The 18,678-nt window shown below is 58.2% G+C and overlaps 1 protein-coding gene across 1 annotated transcript in view; it reads right to left on the bottom strand.

Annotated features, from left to right (window-relative positions):
* KIRREL1 (kirre like nephrin family adhesion molecule 1) overlaps positions 1-18,678 on the bottom strand; it is an 85,118-nt gene that overhangs the window by 8,943 nt on the left and 57,497 nt on the right. Inside the window, exons 3-11 of the mRNA XM_054010725.1 lie at positions 15,603-15,752; positions 10,830-10,987; positions 9,153-9,303; positions 7,388-7,493; positions 6,952-7,100; positions 5,371-5,498; positions 5,119-5,245; positions 4,356-4,456; positions 6-204 (exon numbers count right to left, since the gene is read on the bottom strand). Coding sequence (XP_053866700.1) covers positions 6-204; positions 4,356-4,456; positions 5,119-5,245; positions 5,371-5,498; positions 6,952-7,100; positions 7,388-7,493; positions 9,153-9,303; positions 10,830-10,987; positions 15,603-15,752 — 1,269 coding nt within the window. The remainder of the gene's footprint in view (positions 1-5; positions 205-4,355; positions 4,457-5,118; positions 5,246-5,370; positions 5,499-6,951; positions 7,101-7,387; positions 7,494-9,152; positions 9,304-10,829; positions 10,988-15,602; positions 15,753-18,678) is intronic.

The raw sequence follows: 18,678 nt of genomic DNA, 5'->3' as shown, positions 1-18,678 counted from the left end.
CCTACCTTTCTCCTCCAGCTGGATGATGGCCGTCCCCGGCCCGAAGCTGTTCCAGGCCGTGCAGTTGTAGCGAGTCTGGAAATCGGCCTCCATCACGTTGTTGATGGTCAGGGTGGAGAGGACCCCGCTGCCTGTGTTGGTTCTCTCCACCGTGTAGCGCTCCAGCGTGCCAGCTTCCAGGATGTTCTCCTTCCAGGCCCAGGCCTATCGCCGGGCGGGGCATGCGAAAGGGAGAAAGGCCTGGTCAGCACCTGGGGCCGAGAGCTCCTGCTCCATCACACCTCCTCTAAGCCTCGGAAAACCCCAGCATCTGGGTCAAATCCTGGCTGGGTCACTACAGCCCACCAGCCCCCTGCGGTTCCAGTAGGATATGATTGTCCCCTTCACTTCCTGTCCCAAACGGAATGGGTCTGTGGAAGGATCACGGTTGGATTCCTCCATTCAGCCACCATCTGCAACTTGAGGACACAGGAGCGGGCACAGGGCTGTGTCAACAGATAGATGGGTAGATAGATGCGTGTGTCCAGGGATAGCTAGATGGGTGTGTATGGGGATAGATGGACAGACAGATAGATAGATCTGTATAGGGATAGACAGACAGAAGACAGACAGTTAGATAGGTGCGTATGGGGATAGACAGAAGACAGACAGGTAGATGGGTGCATATGGGGTTAGACAGACAGAAGACTGGCAGGTAGATGGGTGCGTATGGGGGAAGACAGGCAGGTAGATGGGTGTCTATGGGGACAGACAGTCAGAAGACAGGCGAGTCGATGGGTGCGTATGGGGATGGACAGACAGAAGACAGGCGGGTAGATGGGCGCGTATGGGGCTAGACAGACAGATGAGTGTGTATGGGGATAGACAGAAGACAGGTGAGTAGATGGGTGCGCATGGGGACAGACAGACAGAAGACAGGCGGGTAGATGGGTGCGTATGGGGCTAGACAGACAGAAGACAGGCAGGTAGATGGGCGCGTATGGGGCTAGACAGACAGATGAGTGTGTATGGGGCTAGACAGACAGAAGACAGGCAGGTAGATGGGTGCATATGGGGCTAGACAGACAGAAGACAGGCAGGTAGATGGGTGCGTATGGGGATAGACAGACAGAAGACAGGCAGGTAGATGGGTGCGTATGGGGATAGACAGACAGAAGACAGGCAGGTAGATGGGTGTGTATGGGGCTAGACAGACAAAAGACAGGTGAGTAGATGGGAGCGTATGGGGACAGACAGACAGAAGACAGGCAGGTAGATGGGTGCGTATGGGGCTAGACAGACAGAAGACAGGCAGGTAGATGGGTGCGAATGGGGCTAGACAGACAGATGAGTGTGTATGGGGCTAGACAGACAGAAGACAGGCGGGTAGATGGGTGCGTATGGGGCTAGACAGACAGAAGACAGGCAGGTAGATGGGCGCGTATGGGGCTAGACAGACAGATGAGTGTGTATGGGGCTAGACAGACAGAAGACAGGTGAGTAGGTGGGTGCCTATGGGGATAGACAGACAGAAGACAGGCAGGTAGATGGGAGCGTATGGGGACAGACAGACAGAAGACAGGCAGGTAGATGGGTGCGTATAGGAACAGACAGACAGAAGACAGGCAGGTAGATGGGTGCGAATGGGGCTAGACAGACAGATGAGTGTGTATGGGGCTAGACAGACAGAAGACAGGTGAGTAGGTGGGTGCCTATGGGGATAGACAGACAGAAGACAGGCAGGTAGATGGGTGCGTACGGGGACAGACAGACAGAAGACCGGCAGATGAGACAGGAGCGGAGACAACGGGCTGTGAAAGAACAGACGCGAGATTGACAGAGCGATGCAGAGAGAGCAAACAGCGCTATGTGAGCAGTGTTAATACTGCCGAGCTCCAAGACAAATTCAGCTCAGGAAATAGCCCAACGCAGCCCTCCCGGGCAGTTACTGCAGCCCCACTGCTCGCCCCAGGGCCATGGTGTAATAAACATTTCACACCCCCACGATCCCACGGGCCACTGTAACTTCCCCAGCACAAGCAGGACCAGAGCATGTCCCAGGCGCGCCGTACAGCCACGGTCACCTTAGGAGGCTGCCTTGAAGCCTTCCCCGCCGCTGGGTTTATTTATCAATCGAGCTGCTTTAATGGCGCAGTAACGAGGCTGGGTTTTTTTAAAGAGACGCTGCCAGCCAGGGCCTCTCCCTTAGGCTACGCTGCAGTCACACGACAAGTCAAGTCACGGTGTCCCCACGAGGGGGAGCGCTCGTGCGAAACCGGAACAGGCCCTCGCGTCAGGCTGCTGATGGCTAGTGCTTTTGCTCCTCGGTGTCAACTGCTGTTTCTTTGTCTCCTGCATCACGTCATTCCTTCGCTCTCTCCATTCCAAAGCACCAGCTCTGACCTGGCCCGAGTAGAGCCATCACATCCCCTTCCCTCCACCCAGGAACTGGCTAATGACCCATCCCAAGGCAAAGCCGAGGTCAACTCGACGAGTGCCCGTCTCACCCAACGATTGCTCTCGCAATTAACAGTTTACAGCCAAGGGGGAGGGGGAAAGAGATGCAGCCGGCCTAAGGCCGCAATGAAACAACAAACGCAGCTGTGAAGGGAAAAAGATGGTTTGTTGGGTGCATACAGCGGGGGTGGGGGTCCGGGAACTGCACACCCTGACTCCAAATGTCCATCTCTGTCTGCTTCTTACTACCCCTCCGTTCCGGCCTAATTCCACCCTCCTTTTTCTCCCAGCCTCCCCTTCCTTCTCCAACGCAGCTAACGCCGCCGTATCCAAGTGCAACTAGAACGGGTCTGAACATTTCCGACGGAACAGAAACGCAGTTTGGGCAAAACTGAAATATTTCACGGGAACCTGTCGATTTCAACCGAGTTGACAAATCATTTCAACATTCTCATTTCCATGATGTCGAAAGGTTCCGTTTCGAAGGCATCACTTTGATTCATTTCGGTTCAACTTGTATTTTATAGTGAAATATTCATGTTAATAGTATATTATATTTGTGTACAGCAGAACCCTGGTTTTAGGAACATCGACCTTATGAATCATTGCTTACAAGAACCATCTTTCTGCTACTGAATGCAACTGCAATCCATCAGCTAACGTTCAAGCAACTGTAGAGGTTTGAAAAGTCTGAGAGATTTAGCAGCTACAAAGAGCTGCATTTTTCTCAAATAAAGGAAAATCCAGCATACTTAACCCATCTGTTACCACTCATTATGTACACAATCACTGAACAATTAATAAATTAACATATGCACCATATCACCCTCAAATTTGAGATGTTCAATTTTATGAGGTTTTCGATATTATGAATTCCTCAACCCTCCACTAGTTCACTAAATAGGAGCTCTACTGTATTGTATTTATTATTGTAGATACTATATATTGTATTTATTATTTTAATACGATATCCAAGTTGAAAAGAATTGACATTATTGGAACCAAACGGTTTTGCCGTATCAAAATGAAACATCTCAATGGTTTCGAAGAGAAATTTGGGGGAATTTTCGTTCTATGCCAAATTTCAAAATGTCAACTTTTTGTTACAATGCAGAACAAAACTTAATTTGGGGAATTTCAGAATATCTCACGGAACAAAAAAATCCGTTTTCCAACCAGCTCCCACGTTATTGATGCCAACGCGATTCTCTATCTCCCTCTAGTGGCTGGAGGGTATAGCGAGGTTTATGAGCCCACAGATGGGTCCCACCTGGTCCAGTATCTCAACCCGTGGTGACTCAGGCTTATGAATCCAGAGACTCTGGCTTCAGATCTACCCCCGGGGCTGTCACAGCATAAACTCCAAGGACAACATGATGAGTGCCTTAAATTTAGGCTAGTCCATACTGGAGAAATTAACCATGCTAAATTCGTAGCCCCTCAAGGACTGCGGCTCATCTCACGTCCACATGCACCAGGCATCTTGCATCTGTGCTAAGGACTATTCCAGGCTGACCGTGCTCAGAGCCAAGGTGGACATGCAAGAGCTGGAAAGGTTCCACTCGGCCCAGCCACCACTGTCCTTCCCAAACCCCCCAGCATGCCTTCTTCCGGCAGCAGAGCCAGGGGACAACTCCCCATGGCAGAGCAACCGTCCGGCAGTTCCTAACCCTGGCGAGTGTGGACTGGTGGAGCTGTTGGTGCATAAACTGGCTTCGCTCTAGCCGGTTCCGTTCTCTGGCACAGGCAACAGGCACAGGGGGTGTTGAGAAGCACGGGGGCTGTGGTGACGAGGGCCCGGCTAGGTAGGAAGCTGCTGCTGCCCTGGTGTGTTAGTTGGAGGGTCCCCAGGCCAGGCCGGGTTGCCCCCCTTCCTGCCCCCCGTGGAGAGCCCCTCCCCCCCCCAGGAGAGCACTCACAATGCGGTCGGGGGGTGGCGTGCTCCCGATGAAACACTCCACTTTCCCGCGGTCGCCGCGCACTGCGTACTGAACAGCCTCACTCGAGATGATTGGGGGGCCTGTGGGGGGAGAGAAACAGCGGCTTAAACTGGGCACCGTAGCGGGCACCCCACGGCTGTGGAGTGTCCCACCAGGCTCATTAGTTAACGAGAACGGGGAGCCGCAGCAGGCCGGGGTGAGCATCTCTGGAGGGAGTAGGAGACAGGATGTCAAGCTGCAGGGTTCTGAGAGACAAGGAGTCCCAAGCACGGGGCACTGTGCCAGTCGTGGGCACGAATACTGGGGCAGTGTGCCAGGGGTACCAGTCGTGGGCACGAATACTGGGGCAGTGTGCCAGGGGTACCAGTCATGGGCACGAATACTGGGGCACTGTGCCAGGGGTACCAGTCGTGGGCACGAATACTGGGGCACTGTGCCCAAGGTACAAAGTCATGAGTCTGAATACTGGGGCATCGTGCCTGTGGTACCACGCCGTGGGTATGAAAACTGGGGTACTGTGCCCGGGGTACCAAGCCGTGGGTATGAATACTGGGGTACTGTGCCCAGGGTACCAAGCCGTGGGTATGAAAACTGGGGTACTGTGCCCAGGGTACCAAGCCGTGGGTATGAAAACTGGGGTACTGTGCCTATGGTACCAAGCCGTAGGTATGAATACCGGGTTCTGTGGGTATGAACACTGGGGCACAGCCTGCTCCCCAATGCCACGGGCAGAGGGCCTCACCATTGACAAAGAGGGCGACCTCCCGCTCGCCCACGCCGATCCTGGGCACGATGGCTTTGCAGATGTACTGCCCGGCGTCGGCCTGCGTCACCGACTTCAGGTAGAGTTGGTTGCTGTTGCTCAGGACCTGGGCACAAACGCAGGGCGGAGTGTGAGAGGGGGGCGCGTGCGGAGACCCACCATCGCTAGCACCCACTGTGGGGAACGGGCCAGGTGAGCCCCTGGGCCATGGGGCGCTGGGTGGGGAATTACCATGTTGGATTCCTTTTTGGTCCAGGTGAGGGTCAGCGGGGGGTTGCCGGCCCACACGCACGTCAGCGTCACATCCGAGCCGATGTCGGTGGTCGTGGGCTTGGGGTCCACCACGATCCGAGGGGCGACTGCAAGAGAGGAGACGTCAGCGGCCCTGCATGCGTGGGGGTGTTCCTGGCTCCCGTGGGTGTGTCCAGGTGTGCTCATGGCTTGTGTGTCCATGAGTCCCCATGTCTATGTCTCCCCATGTGGTGTTCATCCCCGTGCTTGTGGTTCATCTGTGTGTCCGTCCCCTGGTGAGTGCGTGTGTGTGCTCATAGCTTATGTCTGTGTCCACGTGTGTGTGTGTGTGTGTGTGTGCGTGCGTGCACGCGCATGGCTCATGTGTGTGTGTTCTTGTGTGTGTGAGGGCACGTGCTTATGGCTTGTGTATGTGCGCGTGCCCCATGTGTGCATGCATGTGCTCAAGGCTCGTGAGTGAGCGTGTCCGTGTGTGTGCACGTGTCCGTGTGTGTGCAAGTGTGTTCATGGCTTGTTTGTGCGTGTCCCTGCGTGTGTTCCCGTGTGCTCAAGGCTCATGTGTGAGCGTGTCCGTGTATGTGCACGTGTGTTCATGGCTTGTTTGTGCGTGTCCCCGTGTGTGTCCCCGTGTGCTCAAGGCTTGTGTGTGAGCATGTCCGTGTATGTGCACGTGTGTTCATGGCTTGTTTGTGTGTGTCCCCATGTGCTCAAGGCTCGTGTGTGAGCGTGTCCGTGTGTGTGCACGTGTGTTCATGGCTTGTTTGTGTGTGTCCCCGCGTGCTCAAGGCTTGTGTGTGAGCGTGTCCGTGTATGTGCACCAAGGCTCGTGTGTGAGCGTGTCCGTGTATGTGCACGTGTGTTCATGGCTTGTTTGTGCGTGTCCCTGCGTGTGTCCCCGTGTGCTCAAGGCTTGTGTGTGAGCGTGTCCGTGTATGTGCACGTGTGTTCATGGCTTGTTTGTGTGTGTCCCCGTGTGCTCAAGGCTCATGTGTGAGCGTGTCCGTGTATGTGCACGTGTGTTCATGGCTTGTTTGTGCGTGTCCCTGTGTGCTCAAGGCTTGTGTGTGAGCGTGTCCGTGTGTGTGCACGTGTGTTCATTGTTTGTGTGTGTCCCCGTGTGCTGAAGGCTCGTGTGTGAGCGTGTCCGTGTATGTGCACGTGTGTTCATGGCTTGTTTGTGCGTGTCCCTGTGTGCTGAAGGCTCATGTGTGAGCGTGTCCATGTGTCCCCGTGCGCTCATGGCTCCCACTAGCCTGCAGCCCCTGACTGCTCAGGCACAACTTGAGGGGCTCAGGCAGTGGGATGGTTTGTGCCCTTGGTGCTAACAATCCCGTGTTCAAGTCCCGCCGCTGGCCGTGTTTTCTGTGTGCTCGGGGCCAGGCTTGGTGTTCAGGTGACACCCCACTAGGCTGGCTGGTAACCGGGGAGCCAGCGAACACCCCAGGCTCTGCCTGTGCCCAGCCACCTCTCTGCAGAGCCCCCCCTTCCAGCCACCACAGCCCTGTCTCGTCTCCGCCCAGGCCGAGCAGTGGGGCCCATCGCCCCCCCCGTGGCACTCACAGTGCACGTCCACCAGGGTGCTGACGTTGGTGCTTCCCACGTCATTGTGCACCTCGCAGGAGACGGGCTCCGTGAAGAAGGAATAATCCACCTGCGTCTCGTACTTGCTGTCCTTGGCTTCTTCGATGATCACGCCACCTTTGGCCCACCTGGGCGGGGAGGGAGTGCAGACAATGAGAGGCTCCTCCCGCTGGGGGGGGAGGGCAGACACAGAGAAAGGCTCCTCCCCCCAGGAGGGAGGTGGCTCAGCGGGTCGATGATGGGCTATGGAGCTGTGTAACCCATCAGTGAATGGTTTGAATCCACGGGGGGGAGTGGAGGCACCAGGGGCTGAAGCCGAGTGCTGTGATGCTAGTGGGAACCCGGCTTCAGGAGCAGGTTGGCCCAGGGCCTCCCCTTTAATTATATCCCAGCTGGTTCCACCCGCGCCCCTCACCTGTAGCCTCTGATCTCCGGGTTGGCAGTGGCCACGCAGGTGAAGACGACCCGCTCGCCTTCCTGCACCGTCTGGGGCTGGATGGAGAGGGTGACCGTGGGGGGATCTGCCAGGGAGAGACGGAGACAGCCGTCAGTGGCACGACGCCCGGGAAGGAAACTGACACGGGGACAGAAAAGGCCCCCGGGTGGAGCCTGGTGCAGGGAGCTGCTTGCTCTGCCAGCCCAGTGAGCAACGGGGTGGATTTTCCCGGGCTGGGGTGGGGGTCTTTAAATCATCGCTGGGCATCTCTGGCCACAGGCCAGGCCTCGCTCAGTCTGGGTCCGGGAAGCCCTGGATGAGCTCTGCAGGAGGTCCAGGCTGGCCGGTCCTGATGGTCCTTTCTGGCCGTGACCCCGCTGACCCCATGAGCCGGCGGGCAGGGTCGTAGTTCAGCGCCTCTCCCTGGAGGGCAGCAGGGCCGGGGGGAGCTGCAGGAGAAACTCAATGGACAGTTTGTGGATCAGTCAGTGCCACACTCGGGTCCCGTGAGAGCTGTGATTCCCCACAGCAGCCACTGGGTGTCAGTGCCGGGCTGCACAGACCCAGCTGGGAAATCCTGAGTGGCGAACGCTGGCCAGAGCCAGCCCCGCACGGCAGGTCAGCGCCATCCCCGCTCCACGGGTGGCCGGCAGAGACTTGCCCAAGCCGATCAGTGGCAGACCTGGAGATCCCCATCTCCTGAGTCCCAGTCTTGTGCTCCATCCACTAGACGCCACTCCCTGGGGTGAGCTCTGCAGGCGCTGGGCTGCCTGGTTTCGGGGAGCTGGGGTATCGAACCCAGACGGCTGTTTGTGCCCTCTTGCGTAGGGTGGCCTCGCGCCCTGGTACCCCGTCTATCCTCCATCTCCAGACACCCCCACTCTGTCTGTCCGTCTGTCCATCCATCCCCAAATACCCCAACTGTCCATCCATCCATCCCCAGACACCCCCCCTCTATCCATCTATCCATCCCCAGCAGGGCCGGCTCCAGGCACCAGCTTGGCAAGCAGGTGCTTGGGGCAGCCCCTCCGGAGAGGGGCGGCAGGTCCAGCTATTCAGCGGCAATTCGGCGGACGGTCCCTTACTCCCGCTCGGAGCGAAGGACCTCCCGCCGCATTGCCGCCGCAGATCGCGATCGCGGCTTTTTTTTTTTTTTTTTTTTTTTGGCTGCTTGGGGCGACCAAAACCCTGGAGCCGGCCTTGATCCCCAGACACCCCCTCTCTGTCCATCCATTCCCAGACTCCCCCTCTGTGTCCATCCATCCCCAGATACCCCATCTGTCCATCCATCCACCATCCCAGACACCCTCCTCTATCCATCCATCCCCAGACACCCCCTCTCTGTCCCTCCATCCCCAGACACCCCCTCTCTGTCCATCCATCCCCAGACACCCCATCTGTCCATCCATCCACCATTCCAGACACCCCCCTCTATCCATCCATCCATAGACACCCCATATCTATCTATCCTCCTACACACCCCTCTATCTATGAGCCAAGCATTGGATGTGATCAGTGCCCTGGGGTGGATTCCTTGCCCAGTGCAGACACGGCCTCCTGTGGGCTGCCCCTCACCTGGTCGTTTACCCCAGTGGGTGTAAATGGAAGTGTTTTGCACCCACTGCACGCTGGTGTAACTGACAAGGGCAGGGGAGGTGGGGAACCAGGCCCGGTTCCCATTGCTCCTGCATGTGCCGTCCAGCTGGGCCCTGGAGCCCAGCAGCGGGGCAGGGGCTGGACTCACGGTGCACGTTCAGCTTGACGGAGGTCTCCTTGCCGGCCGGGATGGCGTCGTTGGTGCTCCGGCAGACAAAGACCCGCCCGATGTCCGCGTCTGTGGGGTTGATGAGGAGCTGGCTAACCGTGGTTTCCCTCTTGCCGTCTGCTAACACTTCCTGCCCGTGGGGAAGAGGGGAAGATCAAACCACAGGGCTGGAGAATGGGGGCCCTTGGTGCTATTCCTTCCTATTGCCCAGGTGGAAAAACTTAGAGGGCAAGGGACATGCACAAGACCACACGGCGTGTCAGTGGCAGAGCCAGGCATGGAGTCCACGAGCCCAGACTCCCTTCCCCTGGCTCTGACCACCAGCCTTCGGCTCCAGCCCAGGCCTGGAAGAAGAACCAGGAGCCCTAATTTCTATTTCGCTGCTCTAACCACTAGACCCCATTCCCAGCCAGAGCCGGGAAGAGAACCCAGGAATCCTGTTATAGTTCACTGCTCTAACCACTAGACAGCACTCAGTTCTACAGTTGGTGAAAGAACCCAAAATCCTATGCCAAGTCCCCCCCCAACTCTAACCACTAGACCCCACTCCTCTCCCAGATCTGAGAACAGAACCCAGGAATCCTGGCTCCTAGTCCCCACCTGCTCTGACCACTAGACCCCACTCCCCTCCCAGAGCTGGGGAGAGAACTGAGGTGTCCTGCCTCCCAGTCCCCACCTGCTCTAACCACTAGACCCCACTCCTCTCCCAGATCTGAGAACAGAACCCAGGAATCCTGGCTCCTAGTCCCCATCTGCTCTGACCACTAGACCCCACTCCCCTCCCAGAGCTGGGGAGAGAACTGAGGTGTCCTGCCTCCCAGTCCCCACCCGCTCTAACCACTAGACCCCACTCCTCTCTCAAGGCTGGGGAGAGGACCCCGGTGTCCTGCTGTAACCACTAGACTGTACTCCCTCACTGAAAAAAACCAACCCCAAACTCTCCGATGATGCCACTGCTGGGGAGAATCTCGGTGGGCCGGACTTCCCCGGGGGTCGGAGCCAGGCTGGCGAGCGCTAATGCTGCAGTGAATGGTTTCCAAATTCGCCTGGAACGGCACTCCCCGAATGGCCTGTGACATGCCCATAAAACGCCCCACAAATTCATCGGGATTCATGTTCTCGCGCCATAAACCGTGTGGGGATTAATGAGCGGGACATTTGGCTCTCAAGTGCTCTTGGAAAGTGCGCCTGGCTCTCTCAGGGGAAAGGAAAACGAATCAAATCAATTAAAGAGGCAGTGGGAGAGGGGAAGGGACGGCGTTTCCTTCCGGGAATTAGCAAGGATCCGGTGACAGCCCTGGGGCGTGAGCCATCCGCACACACCCAGAGCAGGTGCAGTGGGAGGGATGAGATGCCCCAGTATTCCCAGTGTGACGTCCACCTCCGGGGTGGGAGGGGAGCCTGTTCCGTCCTCAGGCCATGTGCTAACGAGGGCCAACAGCTAATGAGGGCCAACGGGGACAAGTGGTCACTGTTCGCTCCCCTGGGCTGGACTGAGACCTCTCCAACTTGTCCTTCCTGCAGGGGTTTCGAACGGAGCCAGCCACCCCGCTCCGCCTCCCCAGGGCAGGAGGGATCCACCTGCCTTCTCTCCCCACCCTCGGCATCTTCTAGCTCGTGGGGAACGGCAAAGGCCGGGCAGGCCGGGCTCTGTACCGTGCTGGTGCTGGCATCTTCCTGCTGCAGCCCGTCCCGGAACCAGACGATGGTGGCGGCAGGCTTGGCGCTGTGAGCCCGGCACGTCAGGTTGTACGGGGTGCCTGCCCGCAGCAGGATCTCGGGGGCCCCGTCGATCACCGGGTCTTCAGGGGGAACTGGCAGCAGAGGAGAGAGAGGCAGGTGAGTGCTGGGTTGGGTCGGATCCGGCACGCGGCTGGGGCTTCGGTGCACCCCGGCTGTGGCTGACCCCTCACCCTGCTGCCCACAATATAGTTCCGGCCCTGCTACACACACCATGGCCCCCAGGGCAGTGGGCACACCGGGGGAGAAATCATGGATCAGACGAAGTGGGGGAAGACACTCACCAAGCACCATAAGGAATGCGGGGAACACAGGGGTCACCGTGAGGGGGTAACATAGGGATCAGCGTGCAGGGAACACAGGGGTAAGCGTGGGGGGGAACACAGGGGTCAGCGTGCGGGGAACACAGGGATCAGCGTGCGGGGAACACAGGGATCAGCACGGGAGGAACACAGGGGTCAGCGTGGGGGGAACACAGGGGTCAGCATGGGGGGGAACACGGGTCAGCGTGCGGGGAACACAGGGGTCAGCATGGGGGGGAACACAGGGGTCAGCATGGGGGGGAACACACGGGTTAGCGTGGGGGGAACACAGGGGTCAGCATGGGGGGGGGACACAGGGGTCAGCGTGCTGTTGCAGAGCATTGAGCTACTGGGTGCAATGAGCTAAGCCCTGGTGCACCCACCCCAGCATCTCCCCCTCCTGCTGCCCCGGACCAGACCATTGGTCCATCCACCCCAGCATCTCCCCCTCCTGCTGCCCCGGACCAGACCATTGGTCCATCCACCCCAGCATCTCCCCCTCCTGCTGCCCCGGACCAGACCATTGGTCCATCCACCCCAGCATCTGCACCAGACCAGACCACTAGTCCATCAGCCCAGTACTCTGACTTCAGCCCTGGTCAACACCTGGTGCTTCTGAACGCTCCCATAATGCACCCGTCTGACTGGTCAGATAATGCTGGGGGAGGGATTCATTCCTGATACCCCGTTATGGTGAGCAGCTCACACCTCCATCCCGAGCTGCGACCACCCTTTTGTTATAACCTGAAAACCTGCACAAACTGGCCTCAGTCAATCCGGCCCCATTCAAGAAAGCTCCAACTCGGGCGTTTGACCCCAGGAAACGAACCACTCTCCATTTGGATGGGGCAGTGGGGGTCACACCCCGATATTAAGGCGGGGGGGAGGGAGGAACTGTTTGCCCATTCCAGGCGAATTTTCGAGATTTAAAACATTTTTCCACGCTCAAATTGGGGTCAAAGTTGAAATCTCGAAATATTTTGTGAACCGCAAATCTGAAAAAATTAATTGTTTTGGGTCAATCAAGACGCCTCATATTTCATTTCAGTTTCAGCCCTTTGCTTCTTTTTTCCTTAATACAAAGGAAGGGACGTTTTGAACCGGAAAGTTGCGCTGAACTGAGACACCAAAACGTTTCCTTTCAAAAATGCTCACGATTCCTAAACTGCTTTTCAAGTCGGGACATTCGCTGAAACCAAACCTTCCCCACCAGCCATTTCAGTCTTGCGGACGTCAGCAAAAAAACCATTTTGCCAAAGAATTTCTGACCAGCAGTAGCCCATGTTTTCAGACACGAAGACAGGACGACCAGCCAGAGACCAGCTATCTAAAGGCGGTTACATGCCTATTCTGTTAGATGAAATATGCAGAGAGATCTGTGTTTTAATGAGGGCTTTATGTAATCTACTCAGGAGCTCTGTCTTGGACCTGCAGCTCTTACTGCGGGGACGGGGGCTTTAAAAAAAGCCCTACCAAGTTGTGCTCCACAGCGAGCGGAGGTTTTTTCGTGGCTCTTTCAACCACCGCACGTCTTAATGAATCCAGGCCGCGTGACACTGAAAAATTGATGATGCTCTAATAAAGGGAAACTGATTAGCAGCACAAAAAAAGACACCGGCCTGCTCGCGGGCTCTTTGTAAGTGACGTCGGGCTTTGACAGCTGATTGTCAACCGGGAAGCGGAGCTGGAGAAGTTGCTTTTCTTTGTACGAAGCCACTTTGTGGTTGATTTCTAAAGCCCCATTACTGATTTATTAGGGCTTAATTTAAAAATAAAAATAAAAGAAGAAGCCGGCCTTGTTTGGAGTTAAGAACAAAACCTTAAGAGAAGGAAACTGGGCCATCAAGAAAAGATCTTAGCTCCCAACCTTCCGCCGTTACACATGAAGCAGGCAGGATTGCGGGTAGGGTGGGTGGGAGCCGTCACAGGCCCCTTCCATCGCGAAAGTGACAGCGTATGGCTTTCTTCTCTGTTTGCCTGCAGATGCAGTCCCCGGAGTGCACTGTAAAAGTTCCGGGACCTGCGGCGGGCGGGGCGGGGGTTGGCGTACTGGCTGGAAAGACAATGCGTTTGTTTGCAGGTAGGATGGGATTTTTCTGACACGCCCGCAGAGCGGGAGCCTAGATGAATGTGTCGGAAAGGCCCCGCTGGTTTCAAATTGCCCCAGGGGAGGTTCTCTGCAGTTATGCAAACGCATAATGGGCGTCTAGAGGAGGGAGCTCAGGAGGAAGGGAAGAGCGGAAAAGGATGGAACAAGCTTGCTCGGTTTCTGTTTCTCCTCTTTGCACAGATCCAGGGCATCCCCGCCCCCAGCCAACTCGCTCGGGACCCTGGTTTGAGACCCTGGCCCCTGACTTCTGTGCTCTTGTTTACAGGCTGGTTTTGTCCTGGCGGTGAGAGCGCCAGTCTGGACAGTCATCCCGTCACCTCGCCCTGCCCTGGGTAGAGGGCACAATCAGGGCCCAGTGCTGAAAGGACGGGGTTGCTTGTTGTCTCTCCAGAAGCCCAGGGTATCCAACCCCTGCCCGTGCCGCTGACTGTCACAGGGCTTCAGAGCCCTCCCCTAGTGCACCTGGCTGACCGGGCGGCAGGGCCACGGGGTGGGCAAGGGGAGGAAGGATCCTTTCCTAACGGCCCCCACCGCCGGCATCTGCTAATCTTAGTCTGTGTCCGATTCTCCCAGCCTGTCTCCGCGTGCCCCAGCCATGGGCCCCGAGCGCGTCCCCACAGCTGTCAGTCCTGCCCAGCCCCCTCTGCGCAGCATCCCCGCTCGGCCCCTCTCAGAGCTGGGCTCCGGTGGTGCCAAGACCCGGCTGCTGGCCTGACACCCCACCGGCGAAGTGCCCCAGCTGCCGAGGAGAGATGGGCTGGGCTGGGCTCACTCTAACAGAGGCTGCTGGACACCGGCAGACCCTACGATTCCCTCTAGCTCTCTACCTCCCTGCACGGCCCGGCCTCACCCCCTGCACGGTCTCCCGAAACCCTCGCCCGGCTTAACTGAGTCATGGAAGGGAGCGCAACCATCTCCTGCAGCCTCCGGTGCACGGAGCTAGGAAGATGCACATGTGGGGTAGCGGGCCAAGCTCCAAACAGCCCCGAATCCTTCAGACCCTGCCCAAACCCTCCCTCCCCCTCTCTTAAGCCCCCCACCCCTTTAACACGTCATCGCACGAGCCTTTCTAACTGCTCCCGGGCCCACCCACCCCAGAACCCGAGCGACCGGGAGGAAATCTGCCGTTGCAGCTGCACATTCCGTTAATCCAGCCGCATCCCCCTCGCGCCTTCCCTTTAATTTTCTCTCCGGGCGTTCGAATAAGAATTTCAATGCAAGAGAAGGGGGAAAAAAAAAATAAAAAATCAGCTCCAAATTCCATTCATGCAACATTTCGATTGCGGCTTTTTACAAGGCACAAAAGTCAGGGAAATCAAAGTTACGGCACCCGCAGCTGCAGTAACTCAGCCACGGCGCGCATATAGATGAAGGCATTAAAGCGAGCGGCACAGCCAGGACCTGCGAGGGCTCGGGGAGGCGGCTGCGGGAGCGGCATTCCCGACTGCCCACGGAGCCGGCGCCCGCCACCACGTTCTTGGCATTTAATTTTCAAGCGAATTGGTTTCGAAGGCTGGGGAAAGCGCTCAGGGAGATCAGGGTCACCCAGCACAAGCCGCGCCCCCAGGCTCTGGGGCAGGCTGGAAAAGGGGATCCCCTCCCACAGTTGGGGTATCCAAGAGGAAACAGCTGCCGGCAGCCATGCTAGTGCAAGGGAGGGGCTGTGGGCCCAGGTTTCCTCTGGAGAAGCGGCCATGAGTTGGGTCTGTTGAGTGGGTGTCCCCAGTGGAAAATGGACAGCAGATGGCGCTCTCCTCTCTGGGTCAGTGCAGACCCCCGTGTCCCATCCTGGCACTCGGGGGCGCTGTGCTGCATGGATGGGGTGGCGGCTCAGGAGGGGGTGCTCTCCTCTATGGGTCAGTGCTGACCCCAGTGTCCCAGCCTGGCACTAGGGGGCGCTGTGCTGCAGGGATGAGGTGGCGGCTCAGTAGGGGGCGCTCTCCCCTCTAGAGCAGCGCTGACCCCAGTGTCCTATCATGGCGCTAGGGGGCGCTGGGCTGCGGGGAGCAGGGAGGATGGTTCACTAGGGGACACCGGCATCAACATGGACTCAAAGGGGAGAGCGCCCCCCGCTGCGTGTCACCCTCACTGCTCCCTGCCAGTCTCCCGTCACAGAACCAACCCAGAGTCACCCTGGTGAGCCACTTTGCAAGAACCCAACAAGAGACAGAGCAGAGCGCCTAGTCCAAAGCTGGGCCCAGCCGTGCTGCAGTGAGAGGGGCCGGGGACTGGGGGAGTCCTGCAGGAGACGGGCCTGGGGAACAGGCAGCCCCTTACTGAGGACGGTGAGCTTGGCCCGCCGGGAGCGCAGCGCTGCTTCTGTGGCCTGGCACTCGTACAAGGCGTCATCCGAGAGCTCGGCGTCGGTGATCTCCAGGTTGTATTGTCCGGAGTCTGCCGTGCCGATGATCCGGTAGCGCGGCCAGGCTGCAGGAAGAGACAGGACAGACAGTGAGGCGACGGGACCTGGAGTGGCACCAGGGTATGTGCAGACTGAAGGGACATGGCACCACTAGGAGGCACTAGAGACGGGTCAAGGGACGATCCCCTGGGATCCCAAACCCCTTTACAGATGTGAACGATGACATACGAGCTACGTCAGGAATGGCTGCAGCCACCTCTGGGGTGGAGCATGACAGCTGTTTAACAGCCACTCAGCAACACTGCACAGGGATTGCTTACCCAGTGCCGAAATGCAGCCCTCTCGGAGGTGGTGCGTGGCAGCTGTTTAACCGCCACATAGCAAAGCTACACGGGAATCATTCACCAAGCACTGAAATGCAACCGTATCTGGGGTGGGGCACGGCAGTGGTTTAATAGCAACGCAGCACAACAGTATAGGACAGCAAGGGAGGAACTGAAACCACACTGGGAGCTAGAATGTTACTGACAGAGTTGGAATGGGGCCAGGAGAACAAGGTTATAAAGGTGCTGTGGGATCTTAAACGAGCATGAGTGGTTGAGACCACAGTTTTCCATCTCATCTGAAAGACACAGGAATATAAGAAAGGCTGCGGCAGACCAGGGGCCCATCTAGCCTGGTATCTTGTTTCCAACTGCTGCTTCAGAGGAAAGTGTAAGAGCCCCCATAACAGGAGGCAGTGTGGCTTAGTGGCTAGCGCCCTGGATGGGGACTCAGGAGATCTGTGTTCTGGGCCCAGTTCTGCCATTAGTCTGCTGTGTAACCTTGGACAAGTCACTTCCCTTCTTTATGCCTCAGTTTCCCCATCTGTACAATGGGGATAATAACACTGAGCTCCTTTGTAAAGCACTTTGAGACCTACAGATAATAAGAGCTAGGGACTGTTATTAATTCTGGAATAACCTGCCCCAGGACACATTAATTTGTTCCTAATACCAGGTAGCCAGTGGCTTCTGGACAGCTTGTCTTCTTATCTGCAGAAACCCTGAATCGTGCTAACCTCTAGCACCCCGTAGAATCTTGTGGCAGTCAGTTCCACAGGCTAAGTCTGTCCTGTGATTAAAAAGAGGCTAATAAAAACCCTGGAGCATGGAAGAGAATTCAGAGTGTAGGAAGAGAATGGGCCAAAAGAATCCCGGGTGTTACTCTATGGAAATCAACGGAGTTACGTCCGGGATTCATTCTGTCCTGCTTTCCACATGTTAGATGCCAGCCAGCCTCTTTCCCTCTCTCCATCTCATTCAGCAGGTGGTGCTGTTATCCCAGGTAATGGCACTCCGCTCCACCCAGCGTGTGTGTGGCGGGGGGGGGGGGCAAAGGAAGACTGAGCGAAGGAAGGGCGGGGCAGGAGGGACGGATGAGCACGGGAGGGAGGAGACGCGGAAGGGCGGAGCAGGAGGGACGGATGAGCGCGGGAGGGAGGAGACGTGGAAGAGCGGGGCAGGAGGGACTGATGAGCGCGGGAGGGAGGAGACGCATAAGGGCAGGGCAGGAGGGACTGATGAGCGCGGGAGGGAGGAGACGCGGAAGGGCGGAGCAGGAGGGACTGATGAGCGCGGGAGGGAGGAGACGCATAAGGGCAGGGCAGGAGGGACGGATGAGCGCGGGAGGGAGGAGACGCGGAAGGGCAGGGCAGGAGGGACGGATGAGCGCGGGAGGGAGGAGACGCGGAAGGGCAGGGCAGGAGGGACGGATGAGCGCGGGAGGGAGGAGACGCGTAAGGGCGGGGCAGGAGGGAGGGATGAGCGTGGGAGGGAGGAGACGCGGACGGGTGGAGCAGGAGGGACGGATGAGCGCGGGAGGGAGGAGACGCGTAAGGGCAGGGCAGGAGGGACTGATGAGCCCGGGAGGGAGGAGATGCGGAAGGACAGGGCAGGAGGGAGGGATGAGCGCGGGAGGGAGGAGACGCGGAAGGGCAGGGCAGGAGGGACGGATGAGCGCGGGAGGGAGGAGATGCGGACGGGCGGGGCAGGAGGGAGGAGACGGAGAAGGGCGGGGCAGGAGGGAGGGATAAGCGCGGGAGAGAGGAGACACGGAAAGGCGGGGCAGGAGGGAGGGATGAGCGCGGGAGGGAGGAGACGCGGAAGAGCGGGGCAGGAGGGACGGATGAGCGCGGGAGGGAGGAGACGCGGAACGGCGGGGCAGGAGGGAGGCATGAGCGCGGGAGGGAGGAGACGCGTAAGGGCAGGGCAGGAGGGAGGGATGAGCGCGGGAGGGAGGAGACGCGGAAGGGCAGGGCAGGAGGGACGGATGAGCGCGGGAGGGAGGAGACGCAGACGGGCAGTGCAGGAGGGAGGGATGAGCGTGGGAGGGAGGAGATGCGGACGGGTGGGGCAGGAGGGAGGAGACGGGGAAGGGCGGGGCAGGAGGGAGGGATGAGCGCGGGAGGGAGGAGACGCGGAAGAGCGGGGGAGGAGGGACGGATGAGCGCAGGAGGGAGGAGACGCGGAAGGGCGGGGCAGGAGGGACGGATGAGCGCGGGAGGGAGGAGACGTGGGGCAGCGAAGGAACAAAACCTAGATATGCCCAGAGGGGAAAGGAATGGGCTGCCAGAAATTGGCATTGGGAGGCGGGACACCAGCGGGCTTGGGAATCACCGGAGCTGGCACCTGAATCTGTCGGAGTCATCCTGGGTGTTCCCCGGACAGTGACAAGGTCCTGTTAACACCTTGGACTCTCAGGGCCCATTTATTCCATTGATATTAACATCAGGAGAGCCAGGAATCAGGCCTGCCCGGGCTCCCCCGGCCCAGCGTGCAGGGAGAAGGGCAGTGGGTGGATCTGTCGTGCCCCCCTGATTTGCTGCTCGTGCCTTGTGACTCCAGCCCCATCGCCGCCGAGAAGGCTACGCCCCAGCGGCGCAGGGCGACAGGGAAGCGATGGATCAGCCCGACTCGACCCACAGGTTGGCCGCCTCCCCTCCCTGCCCTG

This window comes from Malaclemys terrapin, chromosome 21 (genome assembly GCF_027887155.1).
Source record: "Malaclemys terrapin pileata isolate rMalTer1 chromosome 21, rMalTer1.hap1, whole genome shotgun sequence".
In the NCBI taxonomy this organism is placed as follows: domain Eukaryota; kingdom Metazoa; phylum Chordata; order Testudines; family Emydidae; genus Malaclemys; species Malaclemys terrapin.
This window is presented reverse-complemented; position numbering and strand designations above follow the sequence as displayed.